Source organism: Hemicordylus capensis, chromosome 7 (assembly GCF_027244095.1).
Source record: "Hemicordylus capensis ecotype Gifberg chromosome 7, rHemCap1.1.pri, whole genome shotgun sequence".
Taxonomy (NCBI): Eukaryota; Metazoa; Chordata; class Lepidosauria; order Squamata; family Cordylidae; genus Hemicordylus; species Hemicordylus capensis.
In genome coordinates, this window is record NC_069663.1 from 24326569 (window position 1) to 24338762 (window position 12194).

Here is a 12194-nt window from a genome sequence, read left to right on the forward strand (position 1 = left end):
AACTCTTTCTCCCGAATCTCTAGAATTGCTTTCTTAATCTTACATAGGATGCTGCCTTATACGGAGTCAGACCATTGCTCCATCTAGCTCAGAATTGTCTGCACAGATTGGCAGCGGCTTCTCCCAAGGTCGCAGGCAGGAGTCTCTCTCAGGCCTATCTGGAGATGCTGCCAGGGAGGGAACCTGGAACCTTCTGCGTGCAAGCAGGCAGTGCTCTTCCCAGAGCGGCCCCATCCCCTAAGTCAGAGGTTCTTCACCTTGGGTCCCCAGATGCTGTTGGACTACAACTCCCATCACCCCCAGCCACAGATGTAATTGGACTACAACTCCCATCACCCCATGGCCAAAGGCAGGGAGTGATGGTTGCTATAGCCCAGCAACACCTGCAGACTCAAGGTTGAGAACCCCTCCCCTATGAGGAATATCTTACAGTGCTCACACATGTAGCCTCCCATTCAAATGCTGATGTTGATGGACTTCAACTCCCATAATCACCAAGCAAAGGCCACTGGGTCTGGGGATGATGGGAGCTCAAGTCCAAAAACATCTGGGGACCTAAGGCTGAGAATCCCCAACACAGAGAGGCCTGTCTCTCAAGCTACAGCTTCTAGGAGCAGGGCTGCCCATCCTCCTGCAGATGCTGGACCACAACTCCCATCATCCCTATTAGCCTCTTTGACTGGGGGTGGTGGGAATTGTAGTTCCAACAACAGCTAAGGGCTGGAGTTGTGCAGCTCTGTTTTAGGGTTTCCTCCACAAGCCCTCTCCCTCCCTCTTTGTTCTAGGGGGAAGCCTGAGCCAGCAGCAAACCGTTCAGAAGATTGTGTAGTCGGTTCCTGCACATTTCGCCACATCTGCTCACCCCCCATCTGGAGATTCAGGGAGATACGTTTGCAAATCATGCTTGAAGATGATGATGATGATGCAAACTTATCTCCCTGAATCTCCAGATGGGGGTGAGCAGATGTGGCGAAATGTTTTGGCTCAGGGTTTCCCTGATGGTGCAGCCCAAGCCAGGCCCCCTTACCAGGCCCAGGTAAAGCCTCCCCTTTTAGCCTACCCAGGAGCAGTCTATCTCACATGTGCATGAGTGCAGCATGTGTGTGAACACTCGGTGCACCATTTCACCTACTGCTACTGTTTGAGTGACCAACTACTGGGGACATTCTGTCGGACAATTATGTTATTCAAGTATATCTTTAACCAAAAGAACAATTGCCCTCTTGGCTTCCAAAGACGTGGAGGCGAGGCTCTTGCAGAATAAATCAGTAAAGCACCCAGCCAGGCAGTGAAGTGCTTGCTATAATGCATTATAACAATGGAGGGGGTGAGGTGTGCAGAAAACGAGCCTTGGCATGGAGAATTGGGATGTTCCAAGCGTGGCCCTAGTTTTATCTGGGAACTGCAACAGAGTTTGTGTTTACACTGTACACTTCAGCTAGGTTTAAACTGGTTGAACTCTCTCAGCTAGGGCTGCAGCCTTTTCTTTTGCCAATCGGCCCTGCTTCATCCCCTTTAAGAGAGCGGCCTGCCCTGGCTTTTCTTAGCATAGAAATGGAACCATAGAAAAGCCTCCACCGCACCCGTGGCTGTACAGCAGCCGGCTCTTAAAGGCACAGGAGGGAGGCCAGGTTTTCCTCATGGTAATGCCACCTAATGGTGCAGTGGGGAAGTAACTTGCCTAGTGAGCAAGAGGTTGCTGGTTCGAATCCCCACTGGGAAACACCTATGTCGGGCAGCAGCGATATAGGAAGATACTGAGGTATCATCTCATACTGTGCAGGAGATGGCAATGGGAAACCGCTTCTGTGTTCTACCAAAGACAACCACAGGGCTCTGTGCTTACCAGGAGTCAACACCGACTCGATGGCACAACTTTACTTTAATGGAAACTCAGGAAGCTTCTGCCTTCTACCAAGTCAAACCCTTCGTCCATCTAGCTCAGTACTGTCTACACTGACTGGCAGTGGCCTTTCAAGGTTTCAGGCAGGAGTCTTTCCCAGCCCTACCTGGATTTGCCAGCAACTAAACCTAGAACTTTCTACTTGCCAGCCAATGTTCTGCTATTGAGCTATATGGCTCCTTCCCCCAAGGGGAAAAAATCACAGAGCAGAGAGCACTCATCTATAGCCACCAATACAAATGCAAACCAAGGCTAACTCTGCTTAGCACAGTGGACAATTCATACTTGCAGTAGCAAGACCGGCTCTTCTTAAATGGTCTCAGGCAAGCCACCCCATCTCAGCAAACACCTTGTAGAGGTGTGGAGAGGTTTATTGTTCCAGGGTAGTGGAGTAGATTGCCGGTGAATAGCCCAGAACTGTCGGTTGGTGGGAGCTAATGGCTCAGAGATGGTACCTGGAGACCTCTCTTAAGTGGTTGGAATGGCACCACCATCAGAGCATGGAGAAGGTGACACCATGAGGGGAATATCTTATAGCAGTCACATGCAGTCACCCATCCAAATGCAAACCAAGGTGGACCCTGCTTAGCAGAGGGACAATTCCTGCTCGCTTCAGCAAGACCAATTCTCCATCTCCAAGCCAGTTTCCTCTGGACTCAGCTTCACCTGCCGATGTCTGCAGATCAAGCTGCCGTTAAAGACACAGGAGCAAGTCACGGCATTTTCAACTCATCCACTGGCAACCCTCCCTATTCCCACAGTCCAACGCATCCCCCGCCCCGGCCACAAAGCACACCAGCCTTTCCCATTCTCAGATCATGTTTATTAAAAACAAAGTGATTCGTTTTTACAAATGCTGGAGAAACAGCCCGGTTTTCCCCATCCTCACGGCTCCCGCCCAGCTCCCTCCCCCAAAGGCTCACAATAACTTGTGCTGCTCCACTCCATCCTTGCAGGACACCAGCTTTTCTGGAGGCCCAGCACCAACCGGATGCGGCAGACAAGCTGCCTTTGTGAGCTTCTTCAAGGGGGCGATCTGGCCAAGGTTATCTTGGGCCCTGGAGCCCAGGGGCTGGGAGCTTGCTTCCGAACAGTGCTCCATTGTCCGACGACCGTCCCGCAGCGCAGGGTGAATGCAGGCTGTCCTGCAGCAGCCGCACCCATTCATTAGTGGGGCCCAGCAAGTCCACGATGGTCCTGCGTGCCCAGAGGCCCCCTGAACTCTTGCTCAAGGATGAGAAATGTTTGAGACGGGAGGTGGCAGGGCTCGAGTGAGCCGTGGATGCAGAGGCGGGCTCTTTATTTGGCTCCTACCAGAGACCGAGGCAAGGCCCGGCTTTCACGCAAACACACAGTTGGCAGTGTTTAGCCCCTTCGGCTCAAAAGGCCAGAGCCGGCTGGCTGCAGAGCAACCACTGGATCTGCAGCGCAAAACAGAGAACGGCTTGCTGCCAGAACCTCCCTCCTCCTCCCTGTCCTCGCCACACCCCGCTGCCCTTCGCAAAGCATGCCATCCCACCCAGCTAGCGGAGGCATTCCTCTCCAGCACAAGAGTGAATTAATCTAAGATCCCGACTCCCTCATTCCCTGATTTGACACCTCAGTTAATTTATTTCAACCCCCCCACCCCATCCCACCGCCCGCCCAGGCCATCAAAAGCTGAAGGCAAGGCAGCTTTATCTCATGGTAGCCTCACAGCTATTCAGCACAGCAAGTGAGGCTGAGGACTAGTGACTTGGCCTGGCTGAGCTGGGCTTCTTAAATAAGGGCCCCTCGAAAGCGAACCGAGCGCTCCATCTGCCAGCCATAGGACAAGATGACAAGCGGCATCCCTCGCTTTCCCAGAGCCGGTGGTACCTCCTTTAGCACCCTTCTGTTCCACCCAGTCAAAACTGGGGCATCTCTTCAGCCCCCAACACCACATCCCCCGGAAACCTCCTGGACCGGACCTCACTTCCTTAACCAATCTGCGACATGGCACAGCTTCTTGAATTATGCGGGTTCATCCAGGAAAAGGGGAATGATGACAGTCTTGCCTTGCAGAGGGGAACTCTTCGTTATGCTCGCTTTTGACTCCTGCTGGCCCACCTTTGATTCTGGCCTGTTAACTTCCCGCAGTCTGGAACGAAGCTCACACATTTCTCGCCCCGCCCCACAATTCCACAGTCACCTTTTGGGATGGTTTCAAATGAATTTCAGCAAAAGGCTAGCTGAGCGAGGAAAAAGAAACACAACTTGCTCCAGGCTGCAAAATAAGCGGGGCCAAGCGGGCCGGTTGGCGCTGATCTGTCAAGACACGGCTGGCATGGAAGCCACACTCCCCTGTGAGATTTCCCCGGCATGGAGTGCTTTCTTTGTAGTGATGACAGTGCCAGGAATTCAGCAGGTCGCAGGGGGTAGGCCTGTGGGAGTAGGCTCCACCGTTGCCTGGCAGCTGCGCCAAACCCAAGGGACAAGAGAACGGAGGGAGGTTGGACAGTGCTAGGAGCCGCAACAATGGCTGGGGTGGCGGCCGAAACAGAGACTGCCAGTAACAATTCCCCACCCAGTTCGGAGAAGGGAACAGCCTTCCTTGGCACGGACACAAGTCACAGCAGGGGGAACTGAAGGCCTGCAATTAGAGCAGACAACCAGGAGAGCAACTGTTTTGTTTTCAGCCCAGAGGGTTGGGGGCCTTCCAAGAAGAGAACCCATTGGGTGTGGTCGGGTGAGGGAAGGGTTTCCCCAACCAGCAAAAAAAAAAAAAAAAAAAAAAGCAAATTGGGTTTCCCCAACCAGCAAAAAAAAGCAACCCCCGCCCCCCCCGCAAGAGGTCCTCCTGTCCAACAATTCAGGCAGGGCAAGCAGAGATGAGGCTCAAAGGTGGTGCTTGTAACACACAAAGGCACCCGCAGGGGGGTTGATTCCTAATCACTTCTTCTTGATTTCCGAGTAAATCGTGCTGCTGTCTAAAGGCTGGTTGGCCTCCGAGGCCGGCTGAGGAGGACTGGCGTTCGTCTTGTTGAACGCTAGTGTTGAATACTGTATGTCCTCTTCACGCTGAAAGAGACCGTAATTTGGGGTCAGAACATGGGGAAGATAAAAGGTGGGGCCACCACAGCCACAGGAGGGCCTGCGGGGGGCTGGCCCCTTCAGGAATATCCCAGGCCCCTTTCCTGAAGTTCCAAATTTTATTTAAAAACAACACTTAAAGAGTCTAGTCCCTTGCACTTAGGGAGATAATAAGGAAAACCATGCCAACAGTATTCTACCTATTGTTCTATAAGCATCAAACCTGTTCCCACTTGTCAGTGTTCTGGCCAATGAATGTACAGCATAATAATTAATCGGCACTTATTCTTACATTTTATAAAATGTTTGTTTAACATGTCATTCATAGCTAAATACAATTAAATTCACACTTAAACCTATTAGGTATTGTCTATCTAGTTCAGGGCTGCCCAACTTTGGCCTTCCAGCTGTTGTTGGACTACAACTCCCATCATCCCCAGCCACAGTGAACAAGAGTCAGGGATGATAGGAGTTGTAGTTCAGCATCTGCAGGAGGACCAATGTTGTGCACCCCTAATCTAGGCTCTGGATGTTCTCCACGGATTTTCCTCCGATTTCCTGTTAGATCCTCTCATCACCAAATACCCAGCTACAGGCCCCGTTAAAGGGGCAGAGACATTAAAAAAAAAAGGTGGCAACTTTAGTTGCATTTTCAAAACAGAACAACCATTAAGGTGGGGGCCCAGGAGTAGCTCATGGATCTTCTCACACTCTCACACAAGCCTCCCCCTCAGCTTTGAAAACCATACATCTAACTTCCTACAGGTGATTACAGATGATCATTTTACCTCCCATCTGCACCAGATGCATGGTAAAATTCTCCTTACCGCTTGGCATGATGAAACTGAAAACCAGCTTATCCTGGAGAAAGAGAGTTGACCCCAGCCTATTGTCTATATGGGTATAATATTTACTCACCTCTGGGAGCTGAACCCTGGATTCTGGGTAGGTTAGAAACCACTAGGTCTACGATTACCAATGGACTTTTAAAAAAACCCAAAACCCAGCCTGGCTTACTCTGGTGCCTAACAGCAATTTGGTCCATAGAAATCAAATGGCAGAGCTTTTCAGAGCATGGAAAACTACCTACTTATCTCCTGCAAATGTCTGCAGATCACGCTGATGTTAAAGATGCAGGAGTATCTTTGTTACCATTAAGTTTAAAGATCAGGGGAAAGAGAGACTTAAAGATGTCAGTAATCCCAAAATCAGGGATTCTGGACCTTTTGGCAGTATCTGGGATCTTTAACCTTAGGTTAAAGATTCCTTTTCCAAAGGACTGGAAAAAACCCCAAAAACCTATTACCAGTGTAAGGCCATATGTGTTAAGGGACAATAAGGAACAAGAGAGTTTGGGTGGACCCGATGTTTAGAAAAGCATGCAGCAAACAGAACGACTGAATTGATTAAGTTAGGAGGCATGTCTTGGCACATCCTAAACCCCCAAACTGGAATGGAAAAGAGAGGAGAGAGAAGTAACTTTGGGCCAGATATACATCCAGCAGATAAGACAGAGGTAGAGGTAGGTGTGTGTGTGTGTGATGTAAACATCTTCTTTTATTGTAAACAGCTTTTGGAGTTGAAAACATATTTTGGACACTTGGACTGAGAGGGGGTGAAATGATGCAATTTTGGACTAATCAGAAGAGCACACCTATATGTTACTTGGACCATTTCGGCTATAAGAGGGGATTTATCAGTGTCCAAGGTTAGGTTAGGGGAAGACATCTCTTCTCCTCAAGATGTCCATGCTGCTCGAGTGACAAGTAAATGACTGGATTTCACTCAGTCCCTGGCCAGTACTGTTGTGGAAGGCAGCGAAACATTGTGGGTAAGATTAGCTATATAAAAGTGAATTGAATAAGATAATTGGTCATTTAAGGCAACTTGTGGAAGAAGGGGTATGTGTCCTAACTAGACATTGGAACTCTAGATGACAGTCTACGGATTCATTTATTGTACATCAAGGGGAAAGGAAACTCCTGCGTCATTGTACTTTTGTGTTCAAGCTATTGAGCCCTTGAATTACTGTGAGCTATTGTGGGGAAATAAACAGAGCCTTATTGAGCACATTGCCTGTGGTTTTACTCTCCATCTAAGGTTAAAGATCCCGGATACCGTCCAGAATTCCTGGGTTTGGGATTACTTGGATCTTTCCCCCTTATCCTTAAACTTGACGGCAAAACTGCAAAATAGCTGGCAACCCTAGCTTGACCCTACTTCCTTCTCAGGGCTGGGAATGGATTCCAGAAGCCCTCAACCCTCCAGTCTCCTCTGCTCTAATCGTAAGACCCCCCCTCCCCTTCTCGAGCTGAGAAACAGAACTCCGGAGCTGGGATAGATCAGGGATCATAAAGGTTTCATCCTTACCGATGTGGGTTTGGTGTCAGTGGCGCCCTGGTCTGAAATGATAGACAGAGGACACAGAGATAGAATCAGGAAATGTGCATGTTTAACACAGCCTGGACCCAAGTCCACCAGAGCCAAGCAGGAAGCACTGAGGGACCCCAAGTTCTCCCCAGAGTGGCATGTTTCCCACCAAGGGGCCAGGACCACGGGGAACTCCCACCAGGTTAGCTGAAGCACGCAGAATGAGCAGCACAAGCCAGATTAGTAAGCCAGTGTGGAGCAAAGAAAACTCCTTGCCAGGTGTCTCCACAGGGGTCTCCAGCCCCCACAAAGAGGCCCATGTATACCTTTAAGAGCTGCATGGAAGACGTTCCACCAAGTGTGCACAGCTTCTCCCAACAGCACAGTGACAGAGAAAAGTCCTAACAGGCACAGCTCTCTCTTCATGCAACTCTCCCGGGAAGCCTCTCCAAGTCTGCAGCCGACCACCCTACTCAACTTCAGTAGAGCGAGCAAGGCAGGGGCGTGTCAAATTGATACATGCAGTTTGGGCGAGGCCTCCCGTCCGTCCATGCTCAAGATGCTCCTGTCTTCCCACTCCATCCTTTCTCCCCGTCATCTTGTCACCCTTCCCTTTACTCCACCCCCACTTGCCTCCCTTCCTACCTGTGCTGGTTTTGGAGCCGTCCAAGAAAGGCCAGTGGGGGCTAGAGGGAAGGAGCCACCTCTCCTGCCTTTGCCCTCACCAGTGCTTCCATCCCTTCCTTCAGACCAAAGCTCACACGTGACAGAGACAGGTGAAGAACTGACTTGTAAAGATCAGAGTCCAGGGAAGCACCAAGGCTGCGGACAGGAATGGCTTAGCCCCAACACCACCTCCACAAGTCCCTCGCAGGAACCTCTGCTTTTTCCACCACCCGGCTGTTCTAGAGCTGCAGTAGGAATCCCAAAGAGGTGATGAAGGCTTTGGGGCAAGAGGATGACAGGGGAAGGGAAGACACCAAGCACTCCCCAGAAAAGAGCAGCTTCCTTTCCCCCGTGAATTAAGATTGCGGTAAGCAGGGTCAAGGAAGAGTTTCCCAGCCAGCCTCTTGGAAATGAGAGCTGGACCACTTTTGAAGTCCTTGATTTTTAAAAGATGACCGAGTTTCTCCTGATGCACCTGGGCTAGGGATGGGGCAATCCCCTTGCTATGAAGTGCCTGGGAGGTTCTTCTACTGTCTATGTGCACACAGCTTCAACGGACAATGTGGGCAGATGATACAGGCTTCCCCCTAAACGGTGGGGCAGCTTGGTGGTGGTTGTGAGGATCAGAGTAGCATAGAGCACACAGCACACGTCACACAGGGCCCGGCTCAGCCCGGAGGGCTGATACTTACTGCGGCCGGGTGCTGAGGGTATGTTTCCATTGGATGCGTGTTGGTCCGTCCTCCTAGGTAAACAGCAGACACCGTGTGACCCTATGGCAAGCAGGGCCCCCCTCCCAGCACAACCAGCAGGTTCTCTTTTGGCCTACACAACTGAAAAAATATGTCCCTTTTGCTTCCCTCCGTCCATCTGTCAAACACTCCACAGTAGCGGTTTTCAGGCTTCCTACCTTGATGGAACCCTGGCTGTGTGGATTTGCCCTGCCAAGAAAGACCCTGCACATTGCAAAGATCTGGGACATGCTCATAATGCACACTCAATTCAAGCCTATCTTCTGGGCCTTCGAGTTCCCCAACACGTACTGGGAGCAAGTCCTAGAAGAGAGGTAGGTAACCTTGGCTCTCCAGCTGTTGTTGAATTACAACTCCCATCACCTCCCCAGCCACAATTTGTGGCTGGGGGATGTGGGAATTGTAGTTCAACAACAGCTCGAGAGCCAAGGTTGCCTATCCCCCTCCTAGAACATACCCGGCCCTCCTCTTGGCTGCACATTTGCAAGCACAGATCAGTAGCAGTGGGCTGGTCTTTGAGGAGTTTGTTTGCCATTGCCGGATGTTTTAATTAAGGAACATCAGGAATCTCCAGCACACGCTGAAAGCCAAACACGCACCCATTTCCTGTGTATATCAATCCATTTTTTGCTGGCAGTGGCTGGGGGAGAACCTGAATCTATCTGGTTAGATTCTATTCTAATCTGAGCTTCTAAAAGCCTGAGCTTCTGTTTTCTTAAAAACCTGATTTTGTTTTCTAATGATGGCCCCAACAGCAGATGCCTTTGGATTTTTAAGAGTTCTAGAAAATTGTGGTATGAAGCTTTGAATCTGGCAAGTAGTATTATCACTTTAACATGTTATCACCAATAGTTAAGATTGTTTTTTGTTTTTTTAAAGGCTTTATCCAATGACCTTGGTCTAATCATTCACTCATTGCGTTTGTATGCTCATGCATGTGTATTTTAGTTACAAGTGGCTGACAAACCTCCCGTGCTTTTCACTGCTATGTCAAAGAGAATTTCTGCTGTTGCAACTTCGCCTGTGAAAGAGTTGTGGTAATGGAAGCTTCCCCTATGGCGTATTGAATCTGGCAACTCTGGTTAGCATTTGAATGGGAAGCAAGATCTGTAGGAGGACACAGAGTGCTTCCAAGAGACGTGTGGGGCAGGACTCTGACCCAGAGCGCAGAGACAGGAAAGAAACCCCCCACCAGTGAGACAGCATTGGACCCTAAGAATGAGCAAGAGGACAAATCAAACCAGAGCAGGAAGGTTCCGGAGACGTTGGGGAGATGACAAATTAAAGGGAACCCCAAGGAAGCCAGGATGGGAGACTTACCCCAAGGATGTCTTGGCACACAGGTAATATACCAGGCCTGCAATGAGTGCTACTCCAGCCAGAACACCAATTACAATCCCAGCAATGGCTCCTCCAGAAAGTCCACCACCACCAATTGGTTTTGAATCTATTTAGCAGAAAAGAAGCAGAGTGAGGTCTTGAAAGCATGGGATTACAGGTCTCCCTCACCCACTGTTTAATCATAATACCACACCAAGAAAACCACCCTTTCTTGACCTCCAGGTATGGCTGCCACTTTAAAAGAAACTGGCCCTGCTCCTATGCACTTTTACAGTAATCTGGCACAAGGACATTCAGCTTGTAAAGCTTTTCCTGGTGTGGAGATCAATTGCTTAATTTCTGTGTGCCCGGCTGCCATTAAAGGCACAGGAGCAAAGCAGTTAAAAAGAGGTGGCAACCTTATGCCACGCTTGTCTGTGGCTTTGGTGCAGTGAGACCCTATTCCTCTCAAGCACTGGACTCAACGGAGATCAGGGTTCACAAAGGTTTAGTCCTGGAACCTGTTCCAGTACCCTGAGGGCAGGTAAAAATAACAGGGCTGTCCTCATGATCGTGTTAGGGGAGGAGGAGCCTCTTACTCTAATTCGGGAGCCCTACATGCTCCCGATTGGCCATCGTGAGAATTCCACAAGCAAGGAAGGAGGAAGGGAAAATGCTCATCTGCAAGCTGGATATGGAGTTGGGTGGCAGCGGTGAGCCCAGAACCCAGACCCAGCTCCAGTGTGAGGGTTGGGGGAAAGCATTACCTGCACCTCCATACCCAGCAGGTAGATTAGCATACCCCCCCCCCCAAATCTTGTTTGTAGAATTCTCATGATGGCTAATCGGGAGTGCACATGGCTACCAGATCAGGCTAGGAGGCTTCTCCTACCCTAATGCCAATGGTGAGAACAGCCTTAATATACCCTTGAGGATGTGCAGAGTGCCTTTCCTTGGTCACCAAGCAGACACCAGAAATGTTTAAGTAGGCACACGCATCTGGGGCTACAGGAAAATGATTGTTGGCCAAGAATGGAAGATTTCAGATTTAGTAACACATGCAACATCTTTTAAAAATATTTTTTAAAAACCAGCACTGCTCAAGTCTCTATTATTGCTAGAAAGAGAGCCCGGAGATGTTTAGATGCACATGCTCAACTTTCCGGGGGCCAGAATGATTCTGCTTTGACACAAGAATGCTTAGACAAGGCCGCAATGTGGATTAGTTACCCCTTAACATGCTTCCACTACCTTCAATCTCCACCGGTGCTGTAACTGTAATGCTCGAGGCCACGGACCATGCGGTAGCTTCTCCCCATACCAGTGTGTCCCAGTTTCTAGGAGGAACAACTGTGACGTGGGCAAGAGTTGCAACGTGACTGGAAGTTCTGACAGTGCCTCTGTGCCCAGCAGGGAGCTCTCTACCATTGTGGCTCCCATTCCACAAAGATCACATGAACTGGGGCAGAGTGTCAGGTCATATTCACAAAGTATGGAGCCCTCCAATGCTTACTTATGGGAAAACAGGGGATTCAGTTTTTCTATTCCACTTTAGTGACTCTGTTTACACAACCAGGGAGGTGGTAGTAATTCCGGATTCACACATTCATGCCATATACATTGAGACAAACAACAGTGGAGGTCTGTCTAAGATTGCCACTGGCTTGTCTGGTGGCAACTCAGGGTCAGGCCTCCTCATAATTACCCCCATGCTTTGGAATGCACTCCCTGCCGGGATAAGAGTGGCATCATCTCTGGTAGTTTTTTTTTTAAAAAATCTTGAATACGCACCTACTTAATGGAGCTTTCAGGTAATTTAAAACTGTTTAAAGTGTTTGATTGCCTTCATTTTTGTGGAGGTGTTTTAATTCTTCTGTCAGCCAACTTGAGACATTGTAGGAGGCATATAAATACGCTCAATAAATAAATATCACAGAGGATTGCCAGAGTGCAACCCAGAGAATCCCGCAGTACCTTTAAATCAGTGTTATTCATGTTTCTGAGAGTCACCACACACTTTGTCCAAGCTGAAATTGGAGGCATACTTTTTCACTTTTGCCCCAAAGTACATGGATTGTGATATGCTCAATAAACCAACAGAGTTTGCAGTTGCAAAACAGAGAGACCGTTTA

The 12194-nt window shown here is 49.4% G+C and overlaps 1 protein-coding gene across 4 annotated transcripts in view; it reads right to left on the reverse strand.

Moving 5' to 3' along the window:
* Positions 1-2704: 2704 nt before the first annotated feature.
* The window catches only part of LOC128332864 (carcinoembryonic antigen-related cell adhesion molecule 6-like), a 38739-nt gene continuing 29249 nt past the window's right edge, over positions 2705-12194 (reverse strand). For 2 of the 4 annotated variants that reach the window (XM_053267638.1, XM_053267635.1), the window contains 4 exons: positions 10063-10189; positions 8683-8735; positions 7325-7356; positions 2705-4942 (listed from right to left, as the gene is read on the reverse strand). In XM_053267638.1, coding sequence (XP_053123613.1) covers positions 4814-4942; positions 7325-7356; positions 8683-8735; positions 10063-10189 — 341 coding nt within the window. In that variant the 3' untranslated portion in view covers positions 2705-4813. The remainder of the gene's footprint in view (positions 4943-7324; positions 7357-8682; positions 8736-10062; positions 10190-12194) is intronic. The other 2 variants (XM_053267637.1, XM_053267636.1) reach the window with 2 other exon arrangements.